At 47.3% G+C, this 21,771-nt stretch overlaps 1 protein-coding gene across 3 annotated transcripts in view; it reads right to left on the reverse strand.

Moving 5' to 3' along the window:
• Window positions 1-19,914, reverse strand: part of ADAMTS9 (ADAM metallopeptidase with thrombospondin type 1 motif 9) — a 165,753-nt gene extending 145,839 nt beyond the window's left edge. For 2 of the 3 annotated variants that reach the window (XM_032324460.1, XM_032324470.1), the window contains exons 1-3: window positions 19,422-19,914; window positions 18,440-18,831; window positions 13,247-13,409 (exon numbers count right to left, since the gene is read on the reverse strand). In XM_032324460.1, coding sequence (XP_032180351.1) covers window positions 13,247-13,409; window positions 18,440-18,831; window positions 19,422-19,536 — 670 coding nt within the window. In that variant the 5' untranslated portion in view covers window positions 19,537-19,914. The remainder of the gene's footprint in view (window positions 1-13,246; window positions 13,410-18,439; window positions 18,832-19,421) is intronic. The other variant, XM_032324450.1, reaches the window with a different exon arrangement.
• Between the last annotated feature and the right edge of the window lie 1,857 nt (window positions 19,915-21,771).

Here is a 21,771-nt window from a genome sequence, read left to right on the forward strand (position 1 = left end):
CACAGTCTACTGGGACCAGAGGAAGATGGATAAACAAGCACAGTGTGTGAAAAAGAGAAAAAAAAAAAAAAAAAGTAAGACATAAAAACACAAACAGCCATAAAACCAATGAATGTTCTAATAATAAAGAACAATGAGTTTCCAGCAAGTGGGTGGGGAAGGAGCTGTGGAGGGAAACCGTCCTGTAAGAATGAAAACTCACCAACGTTTAATTTTTTTCAGGGTCCTCAACTGGCTAGCTTTAAAAACAACAGTGAGCCCCTAGATTCTCGCAAGGACCACGCCCCCAAACCCACTTCTCTGCACACATTGGGGAGCTTGGGGGAAAAAACAAATGGTGTGCCGAGGCTTTAGGGATGCTCCAAGCTCCGTACCAGCAGGGACTGTGTATGTGCAACGGGCAGTGGCGGAAGAGATTTTGCTGAGACTCCTTTTGGCTGGCTGGAATGTTTATGAACGATGTCTCCCTGAGAGTGGTTTATGGAACATGAGTCCCAGAACACATTCCTGAAAACAAATAACATTAAGTGTGCAAAATATTCCACACAGCATTTACATCTGGGACTTTCTCCATGCTCATTAGCATTTTAAGACCTCTGAGAAATCTTGCAGGAGAGCAACTAGTTTACATGTGTTTAACCACGTCACTGGGAAACTGATGGGCTCTTGGCTGCTTTTCAGGGCAGGTGGGTGGTGGGGACTGACGCAGTCCTGGGAAGATAATGAGATGGAGAGAAGCGTGCTAAGGGGCTTTCCTTTCTGGGTGGTGGGTGGTGGGTGGTGGTGGGGAGAAGGAGATGCCACTGGCACAAAACACTTGAGAAGCTACTGTTAGAGTTCAAGGGGCTGTGGTTGGCTGTGGGTCAGTGGGGTGGGAGGCATATCTGGAGGTCATCCCACCATCTTTCAGCCAAGAAGGGGGTCAAATTTGCTGACTCAGGTACTATACTCAAAGGCCCTGCTACTGCTTTCTCATCCAACTGCTCGCATCCCACTCAACTAAAGCCATAAAGAGGGGCTGCCGTTAACAATAATGCTGGAGGACGTGTGTGGAGACGGTTCCCCTGTGTCAGGACTCTTCTAAGCACTTTCCATGGACTAACCAGATTACTCCTTACAGCAACCCAACATGGTAGGGCCTTTGATGGCCATTTCCAAGAGAGGAAACTGAGGCACACCCGAACCAACTTGAGAAAATATTTAGGGAGTATCTATTTGAGGTAATGTAATAAGCTGAACATACCCAGGCCTGCATTTTACTAAGAGACCGTTTGGTTTTCCCATTACGACCCTACAAAATACTCCTGCAGAAATGTTGGCTGTGACTCATTCGATCTCTTTGCAGTAAAGGGAGGTTGGCCTTTCTGGCAGGGGGTGAGGGGGCCACGCCAGCTGCCCAAAGCCCCACCCCACACTGCCCACGGCCTGCTTTCAATGGCCGCCTCCTGGGCTCCGTGGTGACGCAGCGTGGGATCTTCTTGGCCAGCACTCTCCAGGAGAAATGAAATGGGAGCCACACACAGAAGTTATGCATTTCTAGTAGCACATTTTCAAAACACCAAGAGGACCAGATGAAATTAATTTGAATAATATTTTCTATGTAACCCAATACATCTAGAATATCATCATTTCAACATGCGGCAGTAGCTACATTTCAAAGGCTTAAAAGCCATGCAGGCCACCATCTAGGACGGTACCGTCTAGGTGTTTGCAGAGTGAATACCAGATCCAACAGGCTTATACCAGATGAGTTTAGGTTTGGGACTCAGAGGGACCTGTGCTGAAATCCCAGTTTCCCAACATGCCACCTGTGTGACTTCAGGCAAGTCAATTAAGTTTTTTGTGCCTCAATTTCCTCATCTGTGCAATGGGGATAATAATAGTTTCTCTCTAATAGGGCAGTGGCTGGGGTGCCTCGTCGCAGAGGCTGAGCTGAAATGAAGTGGCTTGGGGTCGGAGGCTATCTGACACTTCAGGGCAGCTGTAGGCAGCCCCAGGCTCTGTGCAGTGCCTGTGGGGGGTCCGAGGTATCACTCCCATATCAGAGATTAAAGAGCAGTTGTTGCTGGAGCTCTTTAAGAAGGCTTCTAAGCAACTAGGCGGGAGCCTATCTCCCACATTCCTTTGATACACGTCTCCCAGTTTACACACGACTAAGGGCTAGTTTACCTGCCGCAGCCTGTAGTACAAATCCGTTCCTGTCCTCACATCCGTGTTTCAGCCACCACGGAAATGAAGGGTCACAGGGACATATTCCAATCTGATCACAAGGGGGGGAACCCCTGGGAATGCTTTCCAGCCACAGGCCACCTTCCTGCGGCACCAGGAAGCGGGCCTAGCTCAGACATTTTGTTCCTTTAAGTTCAGCTGTTGCTGTGATGACTTCAATCCCCTAAATGAATTAAAAGCCTGATGCTTTTCTCGGTGGCATGCAACCAGCTTCTTAAAGGAGCTCACTAATTTATTCTTTATCCTTACACCTAAAATCAGTCCAGCAGCACTGCCACAACTCATGTGATTGCACTTGGGAAACACCGTCACTGCTTCTGCGGACAGCCTCTCCTGGATTCGCAGCTTGGGAAGCGCACAGGATGGGGAAATAAGGGGCCTGCATTCAGGGTCCACGTCTTCCTTTACCCTGGCACCGAGATGATGAATCCCTTAAAAAATGCTCAGCCTTGATCCTCTGATCCATAAAAAGAGGGACTGGAAAAGAAGTTCTCTCTAAAGTTCCTTCCAGTATTAAAATTTTGTGAGTTCTTGTCTTTCACAAGATGAAACTGAACAGCGCCGAAAAAGGAGGTCCTAAGATTCAAAACGGGTCAAGCCTACCTCTCTTGGCCATTACCATTCTAAAAGAAGGTGTCAAAAGAAATAACCAAAACAGGGGGCTGGGTGGGAGTGTAGAAGGAGACAGCATAACCCCACAGCAGAGAGACACCCACAGAAAAGAGGTGGGTGGCAGCTGATTTTCAGTAATGGGAAGGGAGCTGTGGGGGGTGGGGTGCCTTCATTATCCACTGCAAATTTTCTCTTTTGGACCTGCTGATACAGATCATAGTTACTGAGACCCATTCCCATTCCCATTCTCTTTAATCTAACTTGTTACCGTGGAATAGCACAGATGTGAGAATAAGGACAGTGGCTTCAAAGAGAAAAAAAACAGAGCATACAATCAGTTATCTCTGGAAAAGCCTTATATTGCCCCCAAAGCACAGAACAGGAACTTTGGACTAAAGGAGTCACATGTCCCATTTTCATGTCCCCTAGAAGCGTGTGGTCATAGGGGGCTGAATCTCACACTACTAACTTCTTCTATATCTACGTCTCTCTCGCTGCCCTTTGGCTTTCTCTCCCTGCACATACACATGTGCCAAAGAACAGTTGCTCTGAGTATCCAAGGCTCCCTCTGTAACTCTTTTCACCCGTGAGCCAAGAAAACACATTCCTACCATAGAGTACGCTGGCTTGAAATTGCAAGTTGTGTTTCTAGATACCAACCAGCAATAAACACAGCAGCAGCATCCCTTTCTTTTGGCACAGAAAATGGCTCTGAATAAAGAGTTCTAAATAAGCCTCTCCTGGCCCATCTCTCTGCACCTGTGTCTCAGACAAACTCTACACTGTAATTCTTCCTATCTCCTGCAATGCCATCCCAGGACAGCAGGACATCCACAGTACACTAAATACATGCAATAGAGTATAGAAGCCATGTATGAAAGAATTGTGTGCAAATTAACAGAATGAAAAGACAAACCACAGACTCGGAGAAAATACTGGCAAAATATTGGCAAACCAAATATCTGATAAAGGGCTCGTATCCTGAATATATAAAGTGCTCTCCAACTTCAGTAATGAGAAAATAAGCATTCCCATGTTTTTTAATGGGTAAAAGAATTGCTGAAACACTTCACGAAGATACATGGATGGCAAACAAGCATATGAAGAGATGCTCCCATCATTGGTCATTAGGAAATCCAAATGAGATAGCACCACACACCTATTAGAGTGGCAAAAAGTTAAAAAAACAAAAGCACACCAAATACTGGCAATACCAAGTGAAACTTGGATTCATACCCTGCTAGGAGCACTGCAAAGTGGTACGGTCACTCTGAAAAGGAGATGGACAATTTCTTACAAAATTAAACATACGCTTACTTTATAAACTAGCAATCTCGCTTCTGGGTATTTACCCAGTGAAAACAAACACACTTCTGTTCACCCAAAAACCCATAGCAAATGGTTATAGTGGCGAGCTATAGTGTAGCTGCCAAAAAATTTGTTCCTCAACCGGGTAATGAAGAAACAAAGTCTTGTCTACCTATACAGTGGGGCACTACTCAGCAATAAATAAAAGATAGACTGCCGACAAAGGCCACACAGTGGATGGTCCTTCAATGCACTAGACTGGATGATTCTGGATGATTCTGGATGATCCTTCTGGAAAAGCCCAAACCGCAGAGACAGAAAGCAGGTGGTAGACTACCACGGACACCAGGAATGACTCTCTGAACTGTGGTGATAGTCACATGACCATAAGTATTTACTCAAACTTGCAGAGCTGTGTATCAGGAAGAATGACTGCTGCTGCAGATAACTTATACCCAATAGAGAAATGGAAAGAAAACACTACAAGTAGTGTAATAGTAATAGTAATAGAAATAGATAAATAGTAAATAGTAATAGAAAGTGAAAAGATTTGTGGAAAAAAAATAATCATCACAGAGAATTTCTAAGGCCAAAGCCATCTGTTTGAACTTTTCTCCATATACCACAAGCCAACTGCATTTTCAAGACGCTGCTCTGATAACTAATGTCCCGTGAGGAATGGGAATCAACACATAAGGAAGCATTTTACCAACATTTTCCCCTGGCTTGATGTTGCTCCTTCTCAAAGTCTGAAGCAAAGTGATATGAACAACCAGGACTGATGACAGGTGACCCTGGAAAGGCCCCTGATTTGGGGCTCAAAGTAAAGCAGGGAGCCCTCATGGTACCTCTGAATCCAGAAGCTTTACAGAAAGTGCTCCAGGGAGGAGGAAGGAAAGCTCGTCATATGTCAGGGAGTCCTAATTCCAGGCCCAAACCTAACTTGTCACTTTACAATTCCCAATTGCAAACTGACTCTCAGGGGCTTCAAAACACAGGTGAGTGAAATCCTTGAATAGTAGATAAAGCAGTCTTAGTAAATACTGTATACTGACACTCTTTCTATGGGTAGATTAAAAACAAAAAACAAGAAAACAAAGGAAGAAAGAGGTTTATCAAGGTACTCCAGATAAAAGGTCAAAAAACAACCTAACCACTCTTTTTTGGGCTCAATGAAATAACTCTGATATGTGGCTCATTCCCGGTAGCTTTGTTCTTGGTACCTGCTCTGGATTTAGGCCTGACCCCGCTCTTCCAGATGGCGGCAAAGGTGGCCTGACCTTACAACAATAAAGATGAATCAACCAGTAAAAAAGAAGTGGAAAGGGGAAAAAAAGACCGTGGGGAGCAAACCTAAACTGGAAGGAAAACAATAATTTAACAAGCACGACACTGGCCACCAAGTGAGAAGTTATTTAAGAGACAGAACAGCTGGGGCACCTGGATGGCTCAGTCAGTTAAGCGTCTGCCTTTGGCTTAGGTCATGATCCTGGGGTCCTGGGATTGAGCCCCACATCGGGCTCCCTGATCACCAGGGAGTCTGCTTCTCCCTCTCCCTCTGCCCATGCACACACTCTCTCTCTGTTAAATAAATAAAATCTTTAAAAAAAAATTAGAGAGTGGCTCTCTAGGTGGCTCAGTGGGTTAAGCCTCTGTCTTCAGCTCAGGTCTTGGGATCGAGCCCCGCATCGGCCTCCCTGCTCAGCGGGGACCCTGCTTCCTCCTCTCTCTCTGCCTGCCTCTGCCTACTTGTGATCTCTGTCTGTCAAATAAATAAATAAAATCTTAAAAAAAAATTAGAGAGAGAACAGCCAATTGCCACATGTAGATCATGTTTTGATCACAATCTAACCAAATGGACTTTACTGTTGCAGGGACAATCAGGAAAATTTTAACATACATACTGTGTGGGTTAGATGGAGCAATTACCGCTGATATATATCAGCATGGAATATTTGCATTACGGTTACATAAGAAAATACCCTCATTTTTCAGAGATGTAAATGGGAACATTTAGACAGGAAATGTCACAATACCTGCATTTACTTTCAAATACTCTGGCAAAAAGAAAAAATAAAAAAGCAAATATGGAAAAGTCTCTGCTACCATTAGTGTAGATGGTCTCTTTATGGGGGTTCATCTTACTGTTGCCTCTACGTATGTACAGGTGCTGAAAAACGGTCTTCAATAACATGCATTTTTAAAGACATGATGAAAAAAAGTTAAGCACATAAATGAGCACAGATGAAAAAAGAAAAAACAACAGTTCCTGTATTAGAAATTTCTTTTCTACTCTCCTTTTTTTTTGCTGTAGTATTGCACTATTAATGCTGAGGTTTTAAAAAAAAAGGCATGTTTTTACATAAATGCCACAAAGAAGATAAAGCTGAGGAAACAGGCTCAAGAATTCAGGTATTCAAAACAGTAATCTCCTTGGAGTTGCCTATGTTGACTATTTATTAAATACAGTCACTGAAGAACTTAAAAAAAAAGAGAAAAAAAGGTATAAAGACTGATGGGGAACAAACAGGGGTGCGTGACAGTACGTGAAGCCAAAATAAGAAATCCCAAATGGTGGAAACTATCTTTAAAGATTCCAGTCAATACTGGGTTTGAGGGCTGGCTGTTTCCCCAACCCACCATGGACACGTTCATTCACCTTTCCCAGTTGAGCTTTCTTATTTGTAAATGGGAAACACTGGAGCGCCGTCCTCCCAAAGAGCTCTTGCCGGAGTAAACAGAAGAACCCACCATGGGCTTCCACACGGCCCAGCACATGACTCTTTCAATGCTGCCTGTTCTTCTGCTCACAGGCTGAACAGCTATGGGAAAAGGATGTGAAGACCCAGAAAGTGTGTGTGGGAAGGTGTAGGCAGGCTGGCTTCTCACAGAAGTAACTAATTAGCCAACAACCACTGACCTTCTTGGGCCCAGGCAGGACCATGAGGTCAGCTAAAGCTTCTGGCACAGCCTGGAACCCTCCAGCCGCCCCAGAATAGTTTGTTACCCACCCCCCACCCACCGCCCCCCGCCCCCCACAGGTCTTCCGAAGGACAGACCTTCGCGGCTCCGTCTCTCACTCCATTTGGGCCCAACTATTGGCCGCTAATCTAATCAGCTAATCTATGCTAAATTATTAACGGGATCCCAGAGGTTAATGTGTAACAAGTATACTCTTCAACAGAGGCCTGGGGAGAGACGCCAGGCCTCAGCGAGTCATTAGAGTCTTGGTGGGAATTCTAGGCACCAGGCAGCCCTCCTCCAATCCAATCAAACTGTCCGCAAGCCTACGAGAAATCCTCCCCGTGAGAACAAACCACATCTGAGAGCAAACGAATCAACAAAGTCCAGAGCAAACAAACCCTCTGAGTAGACCAGGACAAAAAGGTTGCGGAAATCGGGATGTCACCGAGGTTTGTGTCCTTGGGCAAGCCAACTTGATGGACTTCTCTGCCGATGGCAAAATGTAGGTAGAGGTAAACATTAAAATATACAGTCCACATAAAGCCCTTGGAAGAGTGCCTGCCTCCCAATGCGTGCTGGACAAATGAGACCTATTGTTGATAGCATCGAGGGCCTCCATTAAATCAATGAAAATTCAAGGGAGAAGGATTTTCTAGATGGCGGCTCATATTTGTGTTCTCCGTGGAGTCAGGCCACAGGGCAGCACATAGGAATCAGATCCCAGCTGAAGTGTCAGCCACACTTCCTACTAGCTGTGTGACTTTGGATAAGTTGTTCAGCCTCTTTGAGCTGTAATTTTCTCAAATGTAAAATCAGGGTAATAATACGTACCCTAGAGCATTGGTGAGCAGATTATAAATGATAATGTATGGAAAATGTGCAGCCCAGTGACTCATGATACACAGAAGACCCAGCAAAGCATGTCTTTAACTATCATCTTGTATTTTCCAGACTTCACGACAGTCATATCCTTGGGAGTCCAACCAAGGGATAATATACTCTCACAGACAGAGTCTCCAGGGCCTCATGCCTAATGGAGACTAACCATGGTAATCCCAGGGTCAGTGCATCATACACAAGGCAACTGAGCAGGGTTGAGATGGAGCCTCGGCTGTGCCCAGCCCCACTGTCCCAAAGAAGCAGATACAAAGCAGGATTCTTATCTGTCTGGTTACAGTGACTGTCTCATTCCAAAAAAATTAAAAAAAAAAAAATTCATGGTCTCATGGCTTGGCTCTGGTCGCTGGTCACAACTGCCATGGGGCTACAAAGTCACTGTATTCCAGTAGCCCTACTTCTTTTTAACTGTATTTTCTGATGATCGAAAAATTATAGAATTGTGGCAAAACTCTAAGAACATAAAATAAAAAGATAGATGTTGCCTATGTTCCTGTTGACCAGAAATCATCCCTTTTTAATATTTCCATACATAATGCTTCAAATTTTTTCTTTCAACACACGTGTACCACCACACAGCTATCATTTTTAAAAAATGAGATCATACCATATATACTTGTTCATGACCGGCTTGTCTGCTTGAGGGACACATATATGTCAGTGTTGACGTAAATTTGTATGTACGATCATTTTTGATGGCTGCATAGGAATCCACTCAACATAAATTACTGGTCTCTCCTCCTACTGAGGGTCACTTGGGTCACTTCCAGCCTTTTGCTATGATAAATACCACCTTACTGAGTATTCTCACACAAATGTCTTCACACAATTGTCCAACTCTTTCCTTAGTAGTGGCATCGACTCTTAAACGCCTTAAATAAAACAAAAAACCAGCAGCTCGTGTTGAGATGGGAAGGCGAGAGAAGCATTCTAGTAATGTAAAAACACTGCCTTTTCAGCCCAGACAAACAAAACAGCCTTCTGTTGGCCTTTCTCTCCCTCACCTAACAGGAAGCTCGTCTATCTCGCTGATAAGAACAACTAAATCCTCTTGTGCAAAATTCAGGGTCAAACAGAGAGTGTCTGTGAGACAGAACTTGGGGTTTCATCTGGAAATGCACTGTGAAGGACCAGCAGGAAGTGGCTTATAAAAGCAATAAACTTTCCTGAATGACTCCCCTACGCCTGGCACCTGGTCCCCCCCAGGCAGCTCAATGAGCTCTGCTGAGGACCTAATCCTTACAGAGGAGTAAGACGTGCATGTGGGGGGTGAAGGGGGAGCGGGGAGGAGATGCCCCACCCCCCATCCCGAATCCTGAAGAACTTACAAACAGGATGAAAATCACGAATAAATGCAGATCCACCTAGCTGGCCCAAATGCACACACGCAGACACAACAAACGATGGCAAAAGAGAGACGCAGCCACTGGGCCAAGAGAAACTTCCAAGAAGTGAAATTTTTAAAAAATGCTACATTAGGTACAGAAAAAATAAACACAGAGGAGGGGGCTCTTGGCCCCATAACTTGCTGGCAGGGTGACCCTGTCCAAGTCCCATAAGCCCTTTATGATCTGGTTACCAAGAAGCTCTAAGTTAAGCAGAGGAGACCCGATGCGCTTTGGGTTTTGGCACTGAGTTTTCCTTTCACTTGCGGTGTTGTTTCAATTTCTATTTTCACGACTCTTCTTTTTAATCTCCCATTCAGTGATTGTCTACCATCTGCTAAACACTGTCCTGGGAGCTTTCATTATTTCATACTCATTTAGTCGTAACGACACCCTTGAAAGGCATGTGTTATTCTTACTTTATGCTCTAAATGCGCTTGAGGTCACATAGCTGACAGGAATATAGAAGGTTCCTGGTTTTATCCTCACAGCACAGAGGAGTTCGGAAATACACCATGGCTGAATGCATATATGAACGAATAAATTAAATCATTGCCTCCTTTCTAAACCCACACAATTTTTATTACATGACTCCTTCTGTACCTGTCATTTGAATATAAGTTATCTCAGAATCTGCTTTTGAAAATGAGACATACATCAAGAGTCAGAAATGAGCAGGACTCCATCAAAAGGCAAGAGTACTAACAGCCACAGTGCCTGGTGTGGGGCAGATCTTATTATCTAGCAACTAAGGATTATACCCAGCTCAGAAGTGGACTTGTGGGGCTGTGCTCCTAGGATAGGGTGATCTTAAACTCTGAACGGCTGGTGTTGAATATACAGCTGGTCACTCCTGGAAATAAGCAACCTAATGTCCCAGAACTATAGTTTGCTCATCTGTACAGAATAAGCCTGTTGGCCTAGAGCTAACGACTACAGTTTCCTCCAGAAAATCTTCTGTCAGCCCATAAGCCATAGAAAACGGTGACGAAGAATGCCAAGTCCACGGCAAGGCAAGTGGCGGGTCATGGGTAGTGATTATTAGCAGAGAGGCTCACATTTAGTTGAACTTCTGGATTACATGGGGCACTCAGTAAACACACCAATTCTTGCTTTCTCTCACTAGCCTGAGATAGAGGGTGTATGTGTGTGTGTGTGTGGTGTGTGTGTGTGTGTGTGTGTGTGTGTGTTTAAAGAACCAGTGTTTTTATGAGGCTCCCAGGATGCTTCTAAAGTTTACCCTTGGCTACCAACCACTGCTCTAGGGGGAATCCCTAAAGCTGACTGGATTAATATTCGTAGAGGATATTTTCTGCTCTGGCTAGAGGGACTTCTCCCTGCAGCACCCCCCCCCCCCAACCACCTACTTTCTTTCCCTGTGCACAGGCTACCTGGTTTTGGATGCTTCCGTGACCTGCTGGTCCGTCCCTGTAATGGCTATTGGTGAATTTTGCCATATCCCAAAGTTCTTTCCTACTGTTCTGAGCCTCCTGCATCTGTATTCAAAGAAGGGGTACAGAAGCAGCTGGAAGAGAGAAACCAGAGTGGCAGAGTCCAGCAGCGACCCTTGCACGAGCCGATCAAGACCACTGGGCTCCTGACCCAACTCATGGGGTGAAGGGCAGCCAGACTGGTCACGGGCAAGGACACACCCGAAAAAAAACCTGAGAGCTGGCACGAGTGATTTTTGACGGTGACACAGAAAGGCCCCAATGCCAAGAAGGATGAACCCAAATAACTTTTTTTTTTAAAAATTAAAGCATCTTCTGTTGTCCTCCAACTTCTCCTTTTCATAGTCCCTCTTCTTTGTGTTTTTAACAGGACTTGACAGTGACTTGTCCTCTGGCCCAGAAAATCAAATGTCGATTGACTTAGGTAACTAATTTCTAACAAATGAACTTTAAGGACTTTTTGAATGAGAGCACGAAGTGAGACTTCCCTCTCTCTCTCTCCCTGTCACACCCAACGCACGCACACATACACATCACACCTGCACAGAGAAAATGGACCATGGGATAAGACAAACATGGGCTGTCATCATAGAGTAGCTGGAAGGTCTCGGGCAAGGTGCTTCCTCTCTGCTCCCCTGCTGGGTATGATGGAGTAAGAGCGGTACCAGCCCTCCAGGGTTGTGGTGAGGATTCGCTAAAGTCGTGTAGGTAAAGTGCTTTGCACATTGCCAGTATAGAGAAGGACCTGTTTGTTTGTTTGTTTGTTTGTTTGTTTTTTAAATGTTGGTTTGCTGCCACTTTAGGGCAGAAGACTATCACAAAGTGCTGTTGTTCGATAAACTGATCAACGAACATACTATTTACTTGAGTATCTTCTGAATATACATTAATAAGATAGAAAGGGAGCAATCACGTTTCCTTTCTATCATATGCTATATATAGGTTAATCTACATACATAAAAGAAGCATTTTCTAATTCAGCTTTGGGAAGTTAAGAAGGAAAGGACAATGTTCTCACTAGCACGGGCCAAAAAAAATGGGATATACATCTCGCCATTACACTGCCTGGTAGCTGGCAGTCTTGGTGCCAGGCCAGCTGCTGGGACTGTGGTTTCTGAGTACACCGCTCCCTCAGCCCTCCCCCTGCCCAGCTCACCCCTTGGCTCGTTCATGAATCTAACCGACATCGTATTTCAGTTATATTCCATTCAGCCCTGGGAGGAGGAACATGGCACTAGATGGGCTACAATGCTACACCCTATGGCCTGGCTATTCTGGGTTATAAGCAGCTCATGTTATCTTCTTTTATTTAGAAAGAATTCCAGGAGGGGATAGGACACCACAGTCCGTCAGAGGAAGGACCTAATACAGATGTAAGACGAAACAAGCGATCATTTGGGAAACATTTTAGGAAACCCTCTGCTGGTTTGGAATTCGGGTCTTGTTTGGAGATGCCAGAAAGACCTTGAGAAGTTATTTAATTTGGAGAAGCAACTTCTAAAAATGAAGAATAAGGAAAGGGACAAAGTTTTAGAAATCCTTATTTTAGAATTAAAAAAGAGCATTTTAGCAAACATCTTAAAACAGGACCAAACTGAGGGACAATTTTTTAGGGACAAGCCGTCATCAAAGAGAAAGTAACCAGGCTTCAAAGACAGTGGAAAGTTGCCTCAAGGCCGTAGACTGAGAAACATACACAAACATAAGCTTTCTGAGGGGCCCAGAATGACACAGCCCTGACAATGGCCAGACGTGTTAGCACAAAGCCTCAAGGAATGTGGCCAGCAGGGAAGGAAAGCCAGGGGTGGGCACAGGCACATGTGACAGAACCTGACAGCGCAATCCTCACTTCTATTCTGCTATTTCCTGAAGTCTAGAACAACAACTAAAACTGATAACCAATGTGGTTAGGAAAAACCCCAATGAACACAAAGAGATTCTGCTGAGTTCTGTTTATGAGACTATTTCACCTTTTTGTTAATCCTACCTGGTTAAAAAAAAAAAAAATCCCAAAGGAACAGAAAACACCAAGACACACAGGGAACATAAGCCATTGCTGACTGAAGATATGGTTGTGAGAGCCTGAAGAGACTATTGAAGCCGAATCCTAACCATTAGCAAATTCAACAAGACGCAGCTTTGCCCACTGGGAGCCTGGAGTGAGATGAGCTCATATCGAGGCTTTGTTGGTTTGTAGCTGTGCAACCTGGGACAAGTTACTAAACCTCTCTGTAGCTTCCACATCTGTGCCACAGGAAATACCTACCTCGCTCGAAGACTGAGTAAATGACAATGTGAACGGTAGCACTTTGTAGCCTGTGGAAGAGGTACGTGTTTGTAGTATTGTCACTGACCCATCTCACCGAGCTGGGGGGCTCTGTCAGAGCAGGAAGGAAATACCTGGGGTGTCACATGCACGCCTTCCCGTTGAGGGCTCTCTGTGCAGGGTGCTGTGCCGATAGACGATGTGCGGTTTGTTCTGTTCATCTTCATCTTCTTGCTCGTCCATGGACAGTAGTGGTTCAATAAAATAATCCCCATCATGGGACCGGAAAGTGCCCAGCTGCCGATGAAGAGGGATGAGAGGTTGGTTTAACAGAACTCAACCACAGGGAGGGGGACAAAATGGAACATTGCCAAGGAGTGGGGGTGGTATTTCCCCCAAGCCCTTCCCCGTGAGGGCTGCTGAACACTGAACTCTCTGCCCACCTGTTCGGGAAAGGAGTTTATTTGCACTCCCCCAGGACGGTACCTTCTCCTTGAGCTGACTCTAGGTTACGGCACCTGCTATGCAAATCTGTCTCTAAGAAATCCTTGTCAGTGACCCAATTCTAGTCATACTCACTTATACAGGCTGTTCCAAGAGAGTGTTTCTGTGTGTGAAGATAGCCTGGAAATGCAGGGACAAGTGTGAGCTCCAGAGGGAAAAGCTGATTCATGGAAGCCTTATCATTATTCAAATCCAGAAAACAGAGACCCACCGCAGGCACTCCAGGAGGTCCCACCAGTGACACTGACAGGTGAGTCTCTGCACACCCTTTCCCTTTCAGTAGGGAATGAAATGGTACAAGGCTTGGAATCCGACTGCCCTAGGTTCCAATCCCAATCTGGACACTGACCTGCCCACTTTGGGCAAGGTCCTTAACTGCTCTGAGCTTTGGCTTCCTTATTTGTCAACCGGGGACAAAAGGACTTATTGTAAAGGCTTATGGTGCAGACTAAATGAGATAATGCACAGAAAGTGCTTAGCAAATTGACACTTTGTAAGGGATTAGAACATCTTAGTAGCTTTCTGGTTGCTGTGTTAGCCTCTAACCACCAGGACAGAATGTGTTTAAGCACCCTGAAATGGGTAGCTCCTTTTCCCCTTCCTACACACCCACAAGATGGTAAACTATGCCTCAAGGTTGAGCCACCCAAACCACATCTCCAAGAGCATTAAAAAGTTGTCCATGCCTTGCAGTGGTAAGTCTTGAAAGGAAGAAATCAAGCTCTTCAATGGTGTTGTTAAAAAACAAAAACAAAAACAAAAAAACAAAAACAACAACAGAAAGAAAAAAAAAAAACCCAGGGCCCTTTTACCTTCCTCTAGACACAATGAAAGTGACAGTCCTTGAATGGCAGGGGTAGTATTGGCAACACTTAGGAGTTTGTTAGAAATTCACATAATCATGCTCCACCCTAAATCTGGTCTACTGAATCCCCATCTCTGGGGGTAGGGCCCGGGAGACAAGCAATGAGCACTCCAAGGTATTCTGAGGCTCAATAAAGTTTGGGAAGCAAGAGGCCAAGACACTGGGGTTTCCAAACCTATCTAAATTTCAAAACTGCCTGGGGACTTGGAAAAAAAAAAAAAAAGGGATTTGTGGCATTACCCCATACCTGCAGATCTGGAATTTCCAGGGGTGAGGTCTAGAATCTGTATTCTTACAAAAGCCTTCCGCGTGATTCATGAGCTGTCGGCTTAAAGGGAGGACTGCTCTGGGCACCTCTCTCTGTTTTAAATATACAACTCGGGTGTTCTCAGGGCACAGAGCAGTAGCTTACACATGTGCAATCTACCAGAGAGACACAACCATTGGGAAAGAACCTGGGAGCTCTTTTGATGGTGATCTGGCACCTTTCATTACTGAAAGGGGAAACTAAGGCCCAGAGGGAGGAAGTGACTTGTCCAAAGTCCCTCTTCCGTGATACAGAAGCAGCTGCTGAATGGTGCCAGTACTGAATCTAGAACCCAGGTATCCTGACGTTAGTCCAGTACCTTTTCTATAAAGAACTTCCAAAGTCTCTTTAGGAACACAGATCCAGTCTCTGGTCCCCGGTTAGGAACGTGGGTCAGAAAGACAGGGTGGGAACTCCAACTCTGCCAGTTACTAGTCAGGACACCTGGAGCAAGCCTCTGACTCTCTACACCTCAGAGTCCTTCCTCATCTGTAAAATGGGTTGTTTTGAGGATTGGGATGGGGTGAGATAATGCACACAAAAAGTGCTTTGCATAAGAGTCCAATAAGTGTTATCTGTATGATGCCAAATTAATTTTGTTGTCGAGTCACAGAAGACACCTTTGATGTTTGATGAATGTCCGCTCTAAGAGTCATCTTTTCCTGGTTACAGTGTCCATTTATCCCAATGTAGTTACTAAATATAATACACAAGGCTCCAACATGGGAGATAAATGCTCCGATGCTGACCCTGCTGCCAAGGAAAGGGTTAGATCGTTGAGTACCAAGAACTATAATACAAGGGAGAGCATACGAAGCATCATAGGAAAGGTACAAGTGTCTGTGAAGGACAAGATGTCCTGGGGAAGAAGCTGTGTAAGCTACACGTTAAAAGAGGGGTAGGACTGGAGCCTGTGATACTGGGGGAGATGACCAAGTAAACCCAAAAGCCCAAAGGCAATAAGGTAGGACTGGGGTGGGAGGGAAATTCAGAGAAAGGAGCAAAAGCAGGTTGACTGATACACAGAATTGGTGGAGGGGAAGCCCAAGAGAAGAGAGTAGCGTGCGGGTGTGTAAGGCGTGAGAGGGCACATCACAAATGGTCTGAATCATCTGAGGAGGGAATTAGTAGTTGTTCTTTGAGCAATGGGGAGCCACTAGGTAAGGTGAGTGAACGGGGGAGTCATAAAATCTTGCACCAGGCTCTTAATCTGTTAGCAGCTTTTAATTTGTTAGCGGTGTGTGGCAGGGACCAGAGAGGAACGCTTGAAGGAGGAGAAGCCAGATGGAAATACTTCTTAGAAAACAATGCTAAATGAGAGAGGAGCAGAGAAGTAAAGAGGTCTAGAATTTGGGCAGGGCTTGTTCAGACCCAGTGAGATACACATCTAAGATCGAATTCGGGGAAAATGATAACTGGTGGGGTGTGTGAGTGTGTGTGTGTGTGTGTGAGTGTGTGTGTGTGTGTGTGTGTGTTGTGCAGACTGGCACTTTTAGATTCACTCTAAAGAGTGAGAGATTTCCTGGGTGGGCTACCAGAAGCTTCATGATATTACTGCTATAGAAATGGTGGTGGGAAGTCCTGGGAAGAAAGACAAATTCCAGGAGGAAGACTAAGGGATGAGCTTGATGAGATTGGAGCTCGATTAAGCGCTGAAGACAGAAGCACACAGTGCACTTATCTTTAAGATGTATTCTGGACCTTTCTCTACCAGAAAAGGCAGATTAGAAATTTAATGCAATATGAAGGGGGTTTTCACGGTCTATACAATCATTCTTAAGTCCCGGGCCCTAAGCCCCCCAAGAGAGTTACCACTTGCATACCCACGGGCGAGTTACCACCTAAAATTGCCAAATGAAATCAAGGTCCTGCCAGCAAAGTATTTATACAACTGCCAGGGCCATTCAGCGGGCTGTGGAGGCGGGGAGGGAGGAGGAGTAAAGGTTGTTTACAAACTTTACGTACAATCCCTGCCCCATCCGTAAAGTTCTGGAATTGGGGTTTACAATCTTAGTTTCTAGGGGTGCTCTGGTGACCTGGGTTCCAATGCCTGACCTAAGCCCACTCTGGCCATAACCTTTTGAAGAATGGAAAGATTCCTGCGCTTTGGCCCTAGGTCTTGGGGCAGCGATGACTCACTACAGCACCCCCTTACCCCCCCGTGCGTCAAACTGCCGTCTCCGCCCACCCCAAACAAGCGCAACCTCGAGCCGCAGCTCCCGGCGTTTTGCTGGGGGCTGGAGGGGCTCATCCCCATGCCTGTATCCCAGCAGGCTAAAACCTTCCCCATCCCAGTCTTCAAGGTTGCCTGGCTCCCCACCAGACTCTTCCCACCCTACCATAGGACGGTGGAGATGGATGCGACATCTAGACCGGGACGCTGAATCTACCAACAGCGCACAGAAGGGGCAACCGAGTGCCCCAGGTAAGTATCCATGCTCCCTCTTAGAGAAGGTGACAGGGAATGTGGGTCCTCAGGGGAAGAGTAAACGCATCACCCGGGCGCAGTGCGCACGGCGCGTTGCGCTGGGAGAACCTGACCCGGGAAAGTTTCTGCGTCACACGCGCGTGGTAGCAACGCACATCGTTTGGGAAAGTCAAGGACCGCTTTCCCTCTGGCCAGAACTTTACAGCAGGTCTTCAAATGTTTGGGGGGGGGGGCGGATAAAAAGCTGTTGCCCTGTGGGGCCAACTGGAGAGCAAATGGGGAGGGGTAGGTCAGGAGAGGGTCGAGGTATCCGCTCGGAAAACCTGCTACGTGCGTATTTTGCAGTGCAGGGAGGTGGCCAGCCTGCGCCTACTAGCCCTCCCTCTCCAGGGAAACATGCGTTGTAAGCTCTGTCTTTTCGATTCTCTGGAACCCCATATGCTGGCAGAAAACCCGGAAGTACCGAAGTCTCATACGGGCAGATTCTCCAGGCTCTCCCCCACTATTTCTGTTTCTTGGGGCCACCCCGCCAGCAGGGTGCAGAGTCGGACTGCGCCACACCCCCACTCCCAGTTTCTATCCAAATTCAAAGCGTCGGAGGCAGGCTCCACCCTCTTCCCCGCCCCCGGAGCCCTCGGCCCACCCTTCCGTTCCTGGGACGGACCTGTTCCCTGTCAATCCTGTTCGGCCTCAGGGTTTCTGGCGCGTGAAAAAAGGCCCAGAGAAATCTCCCGGACTCTAGATTACGCACCGCCCTCCACGACACGGAGAAGGAACTCCCCATACCCGAGGCTGGGGATCCTCAGCCCACACCCCTGACTCAAGACGCTCCAATAAGGAGTTGGGTCCTCCCTACGCTCAGCTGCTCCGCTCCTGGGCAGCAGGGTTTGCTGCAAGAAAGGACAACTCTCGGAATTTGGAAACCGACTTCCAAGCCGCCTACTAGCGTTGGGCAAAGCGCTGGGGAGCCTGAATTCGGACTCTAGAAAGCTCCAAAACATTCCGAACCCCCTGGGGGCGGCTGCGTGTGCCTCTCCCCAGTGTAAGCACACGAACTGGGCTTGTCACCCAAACCTCAGGATGCATACGAGCTGCTAGCGGATATTTAAAGCCAAAGTAGAAACTCGGCACAGTGAGGGTCTTAGGCTAGAGAGCAATTAATTACGCCTTCCAGAAAGGGGTGAAGAGGAGGGAAAGGAGGGGGGTGGCGCGCACCAACTCACCATTCCTGAGCAGAGGTTGATGACCGCCGTGTGCTCGGACTTGGTATTGACATGGCCTTTGTAAAAGCAATGCTTGAGCTCCGTTTCCTCCTCGGAATAAAACTTTGTCTCATTCTCCCCGGGCGTCCCAAAGAGGGTGACAGTGAACGTTGGAGCGATAAATCCAGCATGGGCAGTGAGATTAAATAGAAATTGCTGGCCGAAGGCAGAGAGGCGGTAATGCTCCTGGGAAGAGGTAGAGGAGGAAGCGAAGGCAGGCCAGGGGTCGGAGGCAGCCTTAATGCTCCGTCGCCTTCTTTTGAAGTGCACGTTCGTGGAAAAGGGTTCTCCGAGAGCGTTCACTCGGATGGGAGACGCGATTTCGTATTCTCTCAGGGTCTCTAATAATTTCACTGCAGGGAAGAGCAGAGACACATGAACCAATAATTCCATTTTCTGCAAACCAGTTCCCCCCAAGTTTTAATTTAAAATGAAGAGGGCTTTGTTCTGGGTTATTTTCCAACAGTTATTTTGCCCATTTGAGCCAATGCCTTCACCCTCAGCCAATGCACAGAGCACCTACTATGTGCCAGGAACGGCCAAGAACTAGGCTGGACTCTGAGGAAACACCATTCGGAAGCAATGAACAAAGTCAAAAATACGTAAGATAGTTTCAGATTCTGACAAATACCCTGAATCAAATAAAACATGCCACTATCTGCTACCCCCAGTTACTAAGTAACTATAGTTTGCGGCACGGAGGTGGGAAAGGGGAAAGATCAAACTACAAGCGAAGAGGGCTGGGGGAGACTAAGTTTGTTCTACAGAGGCTCTCTCTAGAAATTGGCTGGAAATGACCTAAAAAAGGGAGAGGTTGTAGAGCCACAGATAATTCTTTCTAGGAAAAGGAGAGGCCTCCACTGCGGGGTGCCTGCTGTCGGACGCAGAGGCTGGGGAGGTGGCGACTGGGGCGGAGGGGTCGCGGTGGCCGGAGCTTCATTACCTTGCCTCGGATGCAGCCTGTCCTTGCGCACGGCGGCCGCGGCGTCTGGGCTCCCCATCTCGGCCAGGTCCCGCACCAGGAACGTTAGCAGTGTGGCCCAGGATACAAACTGCATGGTGCTCCCCCCCCCTCCCCCGTGGCTCCCACCCCCCTCCCTCCTGCCCGGCTTGGCTGCGGCGGCGACGCGAGGCAGCGGCCGCGGTGAGCGCGCGGAGCCTGGCGCCCGCCGCCAACTTTTGACTTTAGGAGTCGCTGAGGTCTCGCCGCGAGGGTCCCGTCTGCGCTCGGCTGAGCAACGCCGCCGCCTGCCGAGAGCTGAGCCGCTCGGGCCGCAGGAGGAACCGGAGGAGGAGGAGGAGGAGGGCTGGGGCTCGGCTGCTCGGCCGCATAATGTCCAGGGAGCCGGCAGGAGAAGGCGCGGAACGTGCGCTCCGAGGCGCGCCGGGCGCCCTGTGCTGCCCGGGATAGCGGAGCGGCTTCTTGAATGGGGGGCTGGGGGGCGGAGGCGGGGGCGCCGCGGGTCCTCCGCCGCTCAAATACCCCGGGTGCCCGCCTCTGGGAGGAGAGGGGAGGAGAAAGCGAAGCGAGTGGGGACCGCCTCCTTCGAGACGGAGTCCCCTCCTCGGCTGCCCGTGCGAGTCTCGCAGCCGGCCGCGGGCTGCAGGAGGCGGAGGTCAGAGGCGCCCGGTGCTCGGGGGCCAGCCGCTCGCGCTCCCCGCCACCTCGTGCAGATGGGCTTTTCTGAGACTCCCTGCGCTGGGGAGGGAGAGTACAGAAAGTTCTCTCCCTTTCCCGGAGCTTCCAGTTTCTGCCTCTTGACCCCTCTCCTCTCTCCTCCCTCTGCTCTTTCGCGCTTCCTCGCCCTCGCCTCTGTGCGCCGCGCTCTGTGCCGGTTCGTCCACTGTGCTGTCGCCTCCCCTCCCATTGTGTCCTTGTTTCCCCTATTTCTCTTGTCCCTTTTCTCCTTCCTCCCTTCTGTCGTCTTGTCTTTATAACAGCCCGCTCCCTCTTCTCTTTCCCCCTTTATGAATTTCTGTCCCTGTCTCTCCCCTTCATTTGGTTTCTAACAAGTGAAAGTGACCCAGTGCCGGACCGTCTTCTCCTTCCTACAGTTTCCCAGTGGGAACCAGATGTGGCATCTGAGCTCCACTTTCGATCTGATTGTCCTAAGTCAAGAGTTTTTCGAGATGGGGTTCTTAATTTGGAACTTCGGGGTGCATTTCAGATCAGTTTTTTGAAAGTTTCACAAAGCTGTCAAGCTGTTTTCTTCCCCCAACCTCTCTGTCCCCATCCGGAGAGAGTCCAGAGCATTTTGTAGGTCCCCGGCCCAAAAAAGGTTAAGAACGGCTCTTGGCAGTGAGAGGGGGCGGGGACTTTGGTGCTCAGACTGGGTTTAGAGATATGGGGGAGAGGGGAGTGAGGGCGGAGTGCTAGGGGACAGTCGCGGACTCGAGCGTCGGCGGGGAGAAGGGGGAGGTGCTGGGGGCGGGGAAGCACCAGTCTGGGGAGGGATTTCTCAATCACGTCTTCCTTTCTGCCGGAGAGATGCTTGGAGTAGTTCAAAGCCGACACTTCAGGCTACTCCTACCTCCGCCTTAGGATGCAAGTTTGGAACCTAGACAAGCCGGAGCAGAGAGGGAGTGTGTGAGCCAGTGTGTGAGCGAAAGGAGAGCAGGGAGTGAGAGAGGAGAGGGGAGGCGGAGACAGAGAGAGAGAGTGTGAGTTGTTTAATCCCGGGTGGTTCAAAAGTACTTTCCCCTTTACCAGCCCTCAAGAAGAACCTAGGGTGTGCTAATTTCACTAATTTCAAGAGAAAGGAAAGTGTCCCAGAACTGGAGTTTTCTGTTACTAAGTGGGCTGGACCTCTGTACTGGAAATATCAAGCACTCCCAACACCAAGGACCATATAGCAATATGCAAGAAGTGGTCTCTACTCTTGAAATATTAATGCTTGAAATATTAATACCAATGACTTGGTAATTCCTAAGAAAGTTGTTAACCCAAGTGGACCACTGGTGCCACTGTCTAACTGTATTACTGGAATTTTTAATGAGTATAAACAGTATAAAGATGGGAAAACAGAAACAAACTGTAAAGTGCAAAGATGTTTAAAGGGTGACGTTTAGATCTTTTTCTTAAACTTTCAAAATAATTTTCTAAAACAGATGTCTTCTAAAACACAATCTTTTTCATTATGTAAATAAAATTCCTCATAATCACAGTATCTGAGCATTGCAAACTTAGCAAGGAATGGAAAAAATATCACAAAATCAAACTATTAGTCGATTCCGATGGAAAATATTCTAGAACTTTTACTGTAAAATTTCTCAAAAATAAAGTACTTTTATGG

This window comes from Mustela erminea, chromosome 1 (genome assembly GCF_009829155.1).
Source record: "Mustela erminea isolate mMusErm1 chromosome 1, mMusErm1.Pri, whole genome shotgun sequence".
In the NCBI taxonomy this organism is placed as follows: Eukaryota; Metazoa; Chordata; class Mammalia; order Carnivora; family Mustelidae; genus Mustela; species Mustela erminea.